This window comes from Chlorocebus sabaeus, chromosome 24 (genome assembly GCF_047675955.1).
Source record: "Chlorocebus sabaeus isolate Y175 chromosome 24, mChlSab1.0.hap1, whole genome shotgun sequence".
NCBI classification, from domain to species: Eukaryota; Metazoa; Chordata; class Mammalia; order Primates; family Cercopithecidae; genus Chlorocebus; species Chlorocebus sabaeus.
In genome coordinates this window covers 36,441,648-36,455,566 of record NC_132927.1, presented here as the reverse complement: position 1 = coordinate 36,455,566, position 13,919 = coordinate 36,441,648, and the positions used below count along the sequence as shown (strand labels likewise).

The 13,919-nt window shown below is 37.8% G+C and overlaps 1 protein-coding gene across 18 annotated transcripts in view; it reads right to left on the bottom strand.

Moving 5' to 3' along the window:
• The window catches only part of LRRC9 (leucine rich repeat containing 9), a 157,979-nt gene that overhangs the window by 28,133 nt on the left and 115,927 nt on the right, over positions 1-13,919 (bottom strand). For 2 of the 18 annotated variants that reach the window (XR_012090974.1, XM_073011052.1), the window contains exon 32: positions 6,623-6,672. The exons of 13 other annotated variants lie outside the window; for them this stretch is intronic. Coding sequence is in view for 2 of the 5 variants with exons in the window: in XM_073011052.1 (XP_072867153.1) it covers positions 6,634-6,672 (39 nt within the window). In the remaining 3 variants the exon portion in view is untranslated. Of the gene's footprint in view, positions 1-6,622; positions 6,673-7,571; positions 7,789-13,919 lie in introns of those variants that run through there. 3 more of the 18 variants (XR_005235390.2, XR_012090975.1, XM_037984075.2) reach the window with 3 other exon arrangements.

Here is a 13,919-nt window from a genome sequence, read left to right as displayed (position 1 = left end):
TATTTTGAAAAAACAACTTTTTGTTTTGTTGATCTTCTGTTTTTTAGCCTGAATTTCATTTATTTCTGCTCTGATATTTATTATTTCTTTCCTTCTACTAATTTAGGGCTTGGCTTGTTCTTGCATTTCGTGTTGCGTAAGGCACACCATTAGGGTGTTTATTTTTGAACAGAGTGGTGCCCACTACAGCTCAAGGAAGCCTCTGTAGACTCCACCTCTGGAGGCAGGGCATAGCTGAACAAAAAGGCAGCAGAAACTTCTGCAGAATTAAACGTCCCTGTCTGACAGCTATGAATAGAGTAGTGCTTCTCCCAGCATGGAATTTGAGATCTGAGAATGGACAGACTGCCCCTTCAAGTGGGTGCCTGACCCCTGAGTAGCCTAACTGGGAGGCACATCCCAGTAGGGGCCGACTGACACCTATTACAGCCGGGTGCCCCTCTGAAGCTGTATGATCATTCCTCCAAAGGAAGGATCAGGCAGCAACATTTTCCGTTCTGCAATATTTGCTGTTCTGCAGCCTCCACTGGTGATACCCAGGCAAACAGGATCTGGAGCGGACCTCCAGCAAACTCCAACAGACCTGAAGCTGAGGGTAGTGACTGTTAGAAGGAAAACTAACAAACAGAAAGGACATCCACACCAAAACCCCATCTGTACATCACCATCATCAAAGACCAAAGGTACATAAAACCACAAAGATGTGGAGAAACCAGAGCAGAAAACCTGAAAATTCTAAAAATCAGAGTGCCTCTTCTCCTCCAAAGGAACGCAGCTCCTCGCCAGCAATGGAACAAAGCTGGAAGGAGAATGACTTTGATGAGTTGAGAGAAGAATGCTTCAGACGATTGGTAATAACAAACTTCTCTGAGCTAAAGGAGGATGTTCGAAGCCATTGCAAAGAAGCTAAAAACCTTGAAAACAGATTAGACGAATGGCTAACTAGAATAAACAGTATAGAGAAGTCCTTAAAATACCTGATGGAGCTGAAAACCATGGCACGAGAACTATGTGACACATGCACAAGCTTCAGTAGCCAATTTGATCAAATGGAAGAAAGGGTATCAGTGATTGAAGATCAAATGTATGAAATGAAGTGAGAAGTTTAGAGAAAAAAGAGTAAAAAGAAACGAACAAAGCCTCCAAAAAATATGGGACTATGTGAAAAGACCAAATCTACGTCCAATTGGTGTACCTGAAAGTGACAGGGAGAATGGAACCAAGTTGGAAAACACTCTTCAGGATATTATCCAGGAGAACTTCCCCAACCTAGCGAGGCAGGCCAACATTCAAATTCAGGAAATACAGAGAATGCCATAAACACACTCCTCAAGAAGAGCAACTCCAAGACACATAATTGCCAGATTCACTGAAGTTGAAATGAAGGAAAAAATGTTAAGGGCAGCCAAGAGAAAGGTCAGGTTACCCACAAAGGGAAGCCCATCAGATTAAAAGTGGATCCCTTGGCAGAAACTCTAGGAGCCAGAAGAGAGTGGGGGCCAATAGTCAACATTCTTAAAGAAAATAATTTTCAACCCAGAATTTCATATCCAGCCAAACTAAGCTTCATAAGTGAAGGAGAAATAAAATCCTTTACAGACAAGCAAATGCTTAGAGATTTTGTCACCACCAGCTCTGCCTTACAAGAGCTCCTGAAGGAAGCACTAAACATGGAAAGGAACAACTGGTACCAGCTACTGCAAAAAAAAATGCCAAATTGTAAAGACCATCAATGCCAGGAAGAAATGGCATCAACTAACGAGCAAAATAACCAGCTAACATCATAATGAGAGGATCAAATTCACACATAACAATATGAACCTTAAATGTAAATGGGCTAAATGCTCCAATTAAAAGACACAGATGCTCAAATTGGATAAAGAGTCAAGACCCATTGGTGTGCTGTATTCAGGAGACCCATCTCATGGGCAGAGACACACATAGGCTCAAAATAAGGGGATGGAGGAAGATCTACCAAGCAAATGGAAAAAAAGAGAAAAAAAAACAGGGGTTGCAATCCTAGTCTCTGATAAAACAAACTTTAAACCAACAAAGAACAGAAGAGACAAAGAAGGTCATTATATAATGGTAAAGAGATCAATTCAACAAGAAGAGCTAACTATCCTAAATATATATGCCCCCAATACTGGAGCACCCAGATTCATAAAGCAAGTCCTTAGAGACCTACAAAGAGACTTATACTCTCACACAATAATAATGGGAGACTTTAACACCCCATTATCAACATTAGAGAGATCAACGAGACAGAAAGTTAACAAGGATATCCAGGAATTGAACTCAGCTCTGCACCAAGCAGATCTAATAGACATGGAACTTTCCATCCCAAATCAACAGAATATACATTCTTCTCAGCACCACATCACACTTATTCCAAAATTGACCACATCATTGGAAGTAAAGCACTCCTCAGCAAATGTAAAAGAACAGAAATTATAACAAACTCTCTCTCAGACCACAGAGCAATCAAACTAGAACTCAGGATTAAGAAATTTACTCAAAACCGCTCAACTACATGGAAACTGAACAACCTGCTCCTGAATGACTACTGGGTGCATAACAAAATGGAGGCAGAAATACAGATGTTCTTTGAAACCAATGAGAACAAAGAAACAACATACCAGAACCTTTGAGACACATTTAAAGCAGTGTGTACAGGGAAATTTATAGCATTAAATGTCCACAAGAGAAAGCAGGAAAGATCTAAAATACACACCCTAACATCACAATTAAAGGAACTGGAGAAGAAAGCAAACACATTCAAAAGCTAGCAGAAGGCAAGAAATAACTAAGATCACAGCAGAACCGAAGGAGACAGAGACACAAAAAACCCTGCAGAAAATCAGTGAATCCAGGAACTGGTTTTTTCAGAAGATCAACAAAATTGATAGACTGCTAGCAAGACTAATAAAGAAGAAAATAGAGAAGAATCAACTAGATGCAATAAAAAATGATAAAGGGGATATCACCACCAATCCCACAGAAATACAAACTACCATTAGAGAATACTATAAACACCTCTATGCAAATAAAATAGAAAATCTAGAAGAAATGGATAAATTCCTGGACACATACACCCTCCCAAGACTAAATCAGGAAGAATTTGAATCCCTGAATAGACCAATAGCAGGCTCTGAAATTGAGGCAATAATTAATAGCCTACCAAACAAAAAAGGTCCAGGACTAGATGAATTCACAGTAAAATTCTACCAGAGGTGCAAGGAGGAGCTGGTACCATTCCTTCTGAAACTATTCCAGTCAATAGAAATAGAAGGAATCCTCCTTAACTCATTCCATGAGGCCAACATCATCCTGATACCAAAGCCTGGCAGAGACACAACAAAAAAAGGGAATTTTAGACCAATATCCCTGATGAACATCGATGCAAAAATCCTCAATAAAATACTGGCAAAGCGAATCCAGCAGCACTTCAAAAAGCTTCTCCACCACGATCAAGTGGGCTTCATCCCTGGGATGCAAGGCTGGTTCAATATACGCAAATCAATAAACATAATCCAGCATATAAACAGAACCAAAGACAAAAACCACACGATTATCTCAATAGATGCAGAAAAGGCCTTTGAGAAAATTCAACAGCCTTCATGCTAAAAACTGTCAATAAACTAGGTATTGATGGGACATATCTCAAAATAATAAGAGCTATTTATGACAAACCCACAGCCAATATCATACTGAATGGGCAAAAACTGGAAGCATTCCCTTTGAAAACTGGCACAAGACAGGGATGCCCTCTCTCACCACTCCTATTCAACATAGTGTTGGAAGTGCTGGCCAGGGCAATCAGGCAGAAGAAAGAAATAAAGGGTAGTCAGTTAGGAAAAGAGGAAGTCAAATTGTCCCTGTTTGCAGATGACATGATTGTATATTTAGAAAACCCCATTGTCTCAGCCCAAAATCTCCTTAAGCTGATAAACAACTTCAGCAAAGTCTCAGGATACAAAATCAATGTGTAAAAATCACAAGCATTCCTATACACCAAAAACAGACAAACAGAGAGCCAAATCATGAGTGAACTCTCCTTCAAAATTGCTTCAAAGAGAATAAAATACCTAGGAATCCAACTTACAAGGGATGTGAAGGACCTCTTCAAGGAGAACTACAAACCACTACTCAACGAAATAAAAGAGGACACAAACAAATGGAAGAACATTCCATGCTCATGGATAGGAAGAATCAGTATTGTGAAAATGGCCATACTGCCCAAGGTAATTTATAGATTCAATGCCATCCCCATCAAGCTACCAATAACTTTCTTCACAGAATTGGAAAAAACTACTTTAAAGTTCATATGGAACCAAAAAAGAACCCACATTGCCAAGACAATCCTAAGCCAAAAGAACAAAGCTGGAGGCATCATGCTACCTGACTTCAAACTATACTACAAGGCTACAGTAACCAAAACAGCATGGTGCTGGTACCAAAACACACATATAGACCAATGGAACAGAATAGAGCCCCCGGAAATAATACCACACATCTACAGTCATCTGATCTTTGACAAACCTGACAAAAACAAGAAATGGGGAAAGGATTCCCTATTTAATAAATGGTGCTGGGAAAACTGGCTAGCCACATGTAGAAAGCTGAATCTGGATCCCTTCCTTACATCTAATACAAAAATTAATTCAGATGGATTAAAGACTTAAATGTTAGGCCTAAAACCATAAAAACCCTAGAAGAAACCCTAGGTAATACCATTCAGGCCATAGGCATGGACAAGGACTTCATGACTAAAACACCAAAAGCAATGGCAACAAAAGCCAAAATTGACAAATGGGATCTATTTAAACTAAACAGCTTCTGCACAGAAAAAAAAAACTACCATCAGAGTGAACAGGCAACCTACAGAATGGGAGAAAATTTTTACAATCTACCCATCTGAGAAAGCGCTAATATCCAGAATCTACAAAGAACTTAAGCAAATTTACAAGAAAAAATCAAACAACCCCATGAAAAAGTGGGCAAAGGATATGAACAGACACTTCTCAAAAGAAGACATTTATGCAGCCAACAGACACATGAAAAAATGCTCATCATCACTGGCCATCAGAGAAACACAAATCAAAACCACAATGAGATACCATCTCACACCAGTTAGAATGGTGATCATTAAAAAGTTAGGAAACAACAGATGCTGGAGAGGATGTGGAGAAATAGGAATGCTTTTACACTGTTGGTGGGACTGTAAACTAGTTCAACCATTGTAGAAGATAGTGTGGCGATTCCTCAAAGATCTAGAACTAGAAATACCATTTGACTCAGCCATCCCATTACTGGGGATATACCTAAAGGATTATAAATTATGCTGCTATGAAGACACATGCACACGTATGTTTATTGAGGCACTACTCACAATAGCAAAGACTTGGAACCAACCCAAATGTCCATCAATGATAGACTGGATTAAGAAAATATGGCACATATACACCATGGAATACTATGCAGCCATAAAAAAGGATGAGTTTGTGTCCTTTGTAGGGACATGGATGAAGCTGGAAACCATCATTCTGAGCAAAGTATCACAAGGACAGAAAACCAAACACCGCATGTTCTCATTCATAGGTGGGAATTGAACAATGAGAACATTCGGACACAGGATGGGGAACATCACACACCAGGGCCCGTCGTGAGGTGTGGGGAAGGAGGAGGGATAGCATTAGGAGATATACCTAATGTAAATGATGAGTTAACGGGTGCAGCACATCAACATGGCACATGTATACATGTGTAACAAACTTGCACGTTGTGCACATGTACCCTAGAACTTAAAGTGTATATATATATATATATATATATATATATATATATATATATATAAAAAATAAAGTACATGATGCCACAGAAGGCAAAAAAAATAAAGAGGCAAAGAGTAACTTTACAGCAGAAAAATCTGGCAAACACCACTTCAATCAAGTGATCACAGTTAATAGGACAAATTAAAATTGTATGACAGATACATGGAGAATGCAATATCCACCTTTGCAATATCCCTCCCCAAAATGCACAACCTGAGTCTAATCATAAGATGTCATCAGATGAACCCAACTTGAAGGATGTTCTACAGATTAACTGTTCCATAATCTTCAAAAGTGTCAAAGTCATCAAAGTGAAGGAATCATCATGTCCCTTTGGCTTCTCTGGTCTGTAAGATTCCTCAGTCTGGAAGAGGAATCTTCTAGACTGGAAGAGCTAAAGGTACATGACCACTAATGTCTCTTAGCAATGCATGATCCTGGCTGAATACTTTTGCTATAACAGACATTATGAGAACAATAGGTGAACCCTGAGTTGAGGCTGAGGATAAAGTGTTGCTATGGACTGAATGCTGATGTGCCCCCAAAATTCATATATTAAAGCCCTAACCCCTAATGTAATGGTATTATTAGGAGTTGGAGTCTTGGGAGGTGATTAGGTTTAGATGAGGTCATCAGGATGGGGTCCTTATGATGGGACCAGTACCCTTATAGAAAAATATAGTAGAGACCAGGAGTTTTTGTGCCCTCTTCACACCCAACCCTTCCCACCAGAGCCATGTGAGGATACAGCAAGACAACTATCTGCAAGCCAGGAAGATGGTCCTCACCAGGAACTGGATCAGTTGGCCCTTTGATCTTGTACTTTCAGCCTCCAGAACTGTGAGAAATAAATATCTGTTGTTAAAAAAAAAAAAGACAATACTACCCAGAGCAATTTACATATTCAATGCAATCCCTATCAATATACCTAAAACATTCTTCACAAAAATTAAAAAAAAAAAATCCTAAAATATTCCCGAATAGCCAAAGCAATCCTGAGCAAAAAGAACAAAACTGGAGGCATCACACAATGTGACTTCAAATTTTATTACAAAGCTATAGTAACCAAAAACCCATGGAGCTGGCATTAAAAAAAGACACATAGACGAACGTGACAGAATAGATAACCCAGATATAAATCCATGCATTTACAGTCAACTCATCTTCGACAAAAACACCAAGAACTTACAGTGAGAAAATGACAGTCTCGTTAATAAATAGTTCTGGGAAAAGTGGATAACTCTGTATAGGAGAATGAAAATTGACTTCTATCTCTCACCATATACAAAAATCAAATCCAGATGGATTGAAGACTTGAATCTAAGACCTTAAACTATGAAACTACTAGAGGAAAGCATTGCTGAAATCCTCCAAGACATTTATTTGGGCAAACACTGTGTAAGACATCAAAAGCACAGGCAACCAAAGCAAAAATGGATAAATGGGATTACGTCAAACTGAAAAGCTTCCGTACAGCAAAGTAAATAATCAACCAAGTAAAGCTACAACCCACAGAATGGGAGAAAATATTTGCAGTCAATCCATCTGACAAGGGATTAATAACCAGAACACATAAGAGTGCAAACAACAGCCAAAAATAAATAAATAATTAAATTTAAAAACTGGCAAAAGATCTGAACAGACATTTCTCAAAAGAAGACATACAAATGGCCAACAGGTTTACAAAAAAAAAAAAAAAAAAATGCTCAAAGTCACTAATAATCAGAGAAATGCAAACCAAACCACAATGTGGTATCATTTTACCCCAGTTAAAATGGCTGACATCAAAACTACAGGCAATAACAGATGCTGGTAAGGATGTGGAGAAAGGGGAACCTGTGCACACTATTGGTGGGAATGTAAATTACCATTATGGTAAACAGTATGGAGGTTCCTTAAAAAACTCACAATAGAACTTCCATCTTTTCCAGCCATTCCACTACCGGGTATGTATCTAAAAGAAAGGAAATCAATACATCAAAGAGATACCTGTACTCCTATGTTTATTGCAGCATTATTCATAATAGCCAAAATATGGAATCAACCTAAGTGCCTATCAGCAGATGAATGGATAAATAAAATATGGTATATCTACACAATGGAACATTATTCAGCAATAAAAAGAATGAAATCCTGTTATTTGCAGCAATATGGATGGAATTGGAAACCATTATGTTAAGTAAAATAAGCCAGGCACAGAAAAACAAATATCATATGCCCTCACTCATATGTGGGAGCTAAAAATGTGGATCTAATGAAGATGAAGACTAGATTGGTGGTTACCAGAGTCTGGGAAGGGGAGCGGGGATGAGAGATGGGAATGAAAGGAACAATAAAGAATATAAATATATTTATTTACACTAAACTGGACATTTAAAAATGTAAATATGGTAAATTGTATATGTATATTTTACATCAATACGAATTTTAAAAAATAAATGAAAACAATTCATGAAAGTACTATGAGAGCAATACATTAAAATTTTACAGGCCAGGCACGGTGGCTCACGCCTGTAATCCCAGCACTTTGGGAGGCAGAGGCAGGCAGATCATGAGGTCAGGAGATTAAAGTCATCCTGGCCAACATGGTGAAACTCTGTCTCTACTAAAAATACAAAAAATTAGCCAGACATGAAGGCACACATGTAATCTCAGCTACTTGAGAGACTGAGGAAGGAGAATTGCTTGAACCCTGGAGGCAGAGGCTGCAGTGAGCCGAGATCGTGCCACTGCACTCCATCTTGGGTGACAGAGACAGACTCTGTCTCAAAAAAAAAAGAAAAAAAAATTACATAAAAAGGGCAATTTTCTAGATAATATAACTTCTCAGAATAGCTGTTTTAAGAAATACAAACGTGACTAGCTTCATCGCCATTAAAGAATTTAAGTAGTTTAAAAATATTTAAAAATATTAAAAATATTTAAAAATACCTCAAAAAATATTAAGCCCAGAGAGTTCTAGAGATAAGGTTTAATTATCCTTCCAGAAGTATATGAGACATTGCATATAAAAACTCCATAGATTGGAGAAAGAGGGAATGCTCCCAAATTATTTTATGAAGCAAGTAAAACTTTGAGAGAGTTGAAAAGAATACTAAAAGAAGATAAAATTATAGGATAATTTTACTTATTTCCATGGATACAGATATGCTACATAAAATATTAGCAAATTGAATCCAATAAAATATAAAACATGACCAAGAAGTATTCATCCCAGAAATTTCAAGATGGTTTAACACTAGTCTATTATTGTAATTTACCATATTAACAGATTAAAGAGAAAAAGTATATTACCAATTACTGAAAAAGCAATGCCCATTCAAGACAAAACTGGTAGGAAACTGGAACTAGAATTTCCTTAAGCTGTTAAAGGTTATCTTCCCATAACCTACTGCAAACATCATATTAAGTAGTGACAACTTTAAAGGATTCTTTTGAAGTTAGTAACTTACTATAAGTACTTCTAATGGTACTTCTAATTCAACATTGTACTAGAGGTCCTAGATAGCATGCTAAGAGAAGCAAAGGAAATTAAAAATGTGAGAACTGGAAAGAAATGATAGTCATATTTGCAGATAATAGTCTACAGAGAAAATCCAAAAAAAATTACAAACCATTATAATTAAAAAGAGGGTTCAGCAAGGGTCCTAGATAAAAAGCAATATACAAAAATCAGAATGTATACACTCTAGCAACAAACAATTAGGAAAATAAAGACACTATTTTAAAAAGCAATTAAAACAACAATAAATCTAACCAAAGATGATTAAAATCTTTATGGAGAAAATTACAAATATTTATTCAAAGACATGAAATAAATGGAGTGATATTTATGTTAATGAATGTGAAGGCTGACTACTATAAATATTAGGGGATACTGTTTATTGCTATTTTCTTCTTGGTGGAAGTAGCTCTATGATGTGGCCCTCCTGGGTTTTCTCAAACCCTTCACTTCCTCTCTACTAGGGGAAGTTGAGTGATTTAGCTCCCTTCTTGGGAAAAGAGTGTTCTCGAAGAATGTGTTCTTCTCTCCAAGAGTAGCTCTCCTCTTATGTGGAAAAAGCTCAGTGTAGTACTTTCTATATCTGGGTGATCATGACTGACTATTTCTGAAATCTGATAACATGCCCCTTTGATTTCTCACTAAGCTAAGCTGATATTTTTGCCTCTCCATTGTCATATTACTCAATCTGTTTAGAAATTAGGTGAACAAAATCTCTAAGCATTTGCTTATCTGTAAAGGATTTTATTTCTCCTTCACTTATGAAACTTAGTTTGGCTGGATATAAAATTCTGGGTTTAAAATTCTTTTCTTTAAGAATGTTGAATATTGGCCCCCACTCTCTTCTGGCTTGAAGAGTTTCTGCCGAGAGATCTGCTGTTAGTCTGATGGGCTTCCCTTTGTGGGTAACCCGACCTTTCTCTCTGGCTGCCCTTAAGATTTTTTCCTTCATTTCAACTTTGGTGAATCTGGCAATTATGTGTCTTGGAGTTGCTCCTCTAGGCCTGCCTTACAAGAGACCCTGAAGGAAGCACTAAACATGGAAAGGAACAACCGGTACCAGCCATTGCAAAAACATGCCAAAATGTAAAGACCATCAAGGCTAGGAAGAAACTGCATCAACTAACGAGCGAAATAACCAGTTAATATCATAATGGCAGGATCAAGTTCACACATAACAATCTTAACCTTAAATGTAAATGGACTAAATGCTCCAATTAAAAGACACAGACTGGCAAACTGGATAAAGAGTCAAGACCCATCAGTCTGCTGTATTCAGGAGACCCATCTCACACACAGAGACATACATAGGCTCAAAATAAAGGGATGGAGGAAGATTTACCAAGCAAATGGAGAACAAAAAAAGCGAGGGTTGCAATACTAGTCTCTGATAAAACAGACTTTAAACCATCAAAGATCAAAAGAGACAAAGAAGGCCATTACATAATGGTAAAGGGATCAATTCAACAGGAAGAGCTAACTATCCTAAATATATATGCACCCAATACAGGAGCACCCAGATTCATAAAGCAAGTCCTTAGAGACTTACAAAGAGACTTAGACTCCCATACAATAATAATGGGAGACTTCAACACTCCACTGTCAACATTAGACAGATCAAAGAGACAGAAAGTTAACAAGGATATCCAGGAATTGAACTCATCTCTGCAGCAAGCAGACCTAAGAGACATCTATAGAACTCTCCACCCCAAATCAACAGAATATACATTCTTCTCAGCACCACATCGTACTTACTCCAAAATTAACCACGTAATTGGAAGTAAAGCACTCCTCAGCAAATGTACAAGAACAGAAATTATAACAAACTGTCTCTCAGACCACAGTGCAATCAAACTAGAACTCAGGACTAAGAAACTCAATCAAAACCGCTCAACTACATGGAAACTGAACAACCTGCCCCTGAATGACTACTGGGTACATAACGAAATGAAGGCAGAAATAAAGATGTTCTTTGAAACCAATGAGAACAAAGATACAACATACCAGAATCTCTGGGACACATTTAAAGCAGTGTGTAGAGGGGAATTTATAGCACTAAATGCCCACAAGAGAAAGCAGGAAAGATCTAAAATTGACACTCTAACATCGCAATTAAAAGAATTAGAGAAGCAAGAGCAAACACATTCGAAAGCTAGCAGAAGGCAAGAAATAACTAAAATCAGAGCAGAACTGAAGGAGATAGAGACACAAAAAACCCTCCAAAAAATCAATGAATCCAGGAGTTGGTTTTTTGAAAAGATCAACAAAATTGACAGACCGCTGGCAAGACTAATAAAGAAGAAAAGAGAGAAGAATCAAATCGGCGCAATTAAAAATGATAAAGGGGATATCACCACCGACCCCACAGAAATACAAACTACCATCAGAGAATACTATAAACACCTCTACGCAAAAAAACTGGAAAATCTAGAAGAAATGGATAATTTCCTGGACACTTACACTCTTCCAAGACTAAACCAGGAAGAAGTTGAATCCCTGAATAGACCAATAGCAGGCTCTGAAATTGAGGCAATAATTAATAGCCTACCAACCAAAAAAAGTCCAGGACCAGATGGATTCACAGCTGAATTCTACCAGAGGTACAAGGAGGAGTTGGTACCATTCCTTCTGAAACTATTCCAATCAATAGAAAAAGAGGGAATCCTCCCTAACTCATTTTATGAGGCCAACATCATCCTGATACCAAAGCCTGGCAGAGACACAACAAAAAAAGAGAATTTTAGACCAATATCCCTGATGAACATCGATGCAAAAATCCTCAATAAAATACTGGCAAACCGGATTCAGCAACACATCAAAAAGCTTATCCACCATGATCAAGTGGGCTTCATCCCTGGGATGCAAGGCTGGTTCAACATTCGCAAATCAATAAACATAATCCAGCATATAAACAGAACCAAAGACAAGAACCACATCATTATCTCAATAGATGCAGAAAAGGCTTTTGACAAAATTCAGCAGCCCTTAATGCTAAAAACGTTCAATAAATTCGGTATTGATGGAACGTACCTCAAAATAATAAGAGCTATTTATGACAAACCCACAGCCAATATCATACTGAATGGGCAAAAACTGGAAAAATTCCCTTTGAAAACTGGCACAAGACAGGGATGCCCTCTCTCACCACTCCTATTCAACATAGTGTTGGAAGTTCTGGCTAGGGCAATCAGGCAAGAGAAAGAAATGAAGGGGATTCAGTTAGGAAAAGAAGAAGTTAAATTGTCCCTGTTTGCAGATGACATGATTGTATATTTAGAAAACCCCATTGTCTCAGCCCAAAATCTCCTTAAGCTGATCAGCAACTTCAGCAAAGTCTCAGGATACAAAATTAATGTGCAAAAATCACAAGCATTCTTATACACCAGTAACAGACAAACAGAGAGCCAAATCAGGAATGAACTTCCATTCACAATTGCTTCAAAGAGAATAAAATACCTAGGAATCCAACTTACAAGGGATGTAAAGGACCTCTTCAAGGAGAACTACAAACCACTGCTCAGTGAAATCAAAGAGGACACAAACAAATGGAAGAACATACCATGCTCATGGATAGGAAGAATCAATATCGTGAAAATGGCCATACTGCCCAAGGTAATTTGTAGATTCAATGCCATCCCCATCAAGCTACCAATGAGCTTCTTCACAGAATTGGAAAAAACTGCTTTAAAGTTCATATGGAAACAAAAAAGAGCCTGCATCTCCAAGACAATCCTAAGTCAAAAGAACAAAGCTGGAGGCATCACGCTACCTGACTTCAAACTATACTACAAGGCTACAGTAACCAAAACAGCATGGTACTGGTACCAAAACAGAGATATAGACCAATGGAACAGAACAGAGTCCTTAAAAATAATACCACGCATCTACAGCCATCTGATCTTTGACAAACCTGAGAGAAACAAGAAATGGGGAAAGGATTCCCTATTTAATAAATGGTGCTGGGAAAATTGGCTAGCCATAAGTAGAAAGCTGAAACTGGATCCTTTCCTTACTCCTTATACGAAAATTAATTCAAGATGGATTAGAGACTTAAATGTCAGACCTAATACCATAAAAATCCTAGAGGAAAACCTAGGTAGTACCATTCAGGACATAGGCATGGGCAAAGACTTCATGTCTAAAACACCAAAAGCAACGGCAGCAAAAGCCAAAATTGACAAATGGGATCTCATTAAACTAAAGAGCTTCTGCACAGCAAAAGAAACTACCATCAGAGTGAACAGGCAACCTACAGAATGGGAGAAAATTTTTGCAATCTACTCATCTGACAAAGGGCTAATATCTAGAACCTACAAAGAACTCAAACAAATTTACAAGAAAAAAACAAACAACCCCATCCAAAAGTGGGCAAAGGATATGAACAGACATTTCTCAAAAGAAGACATTCATACAGCCAACAGACACATGAAAAAATGCTCATCATCACTGGCCATCAGAGAAATGCAAATCAAAACCACAATGAGATACCATCTCACACCAGTTAGAATGGCGATCATGAAAAAGTCAGGAAACAACAGATGCTGGAGAGGATGTGGAGAAATAGGAACACTTTTACACTGTTG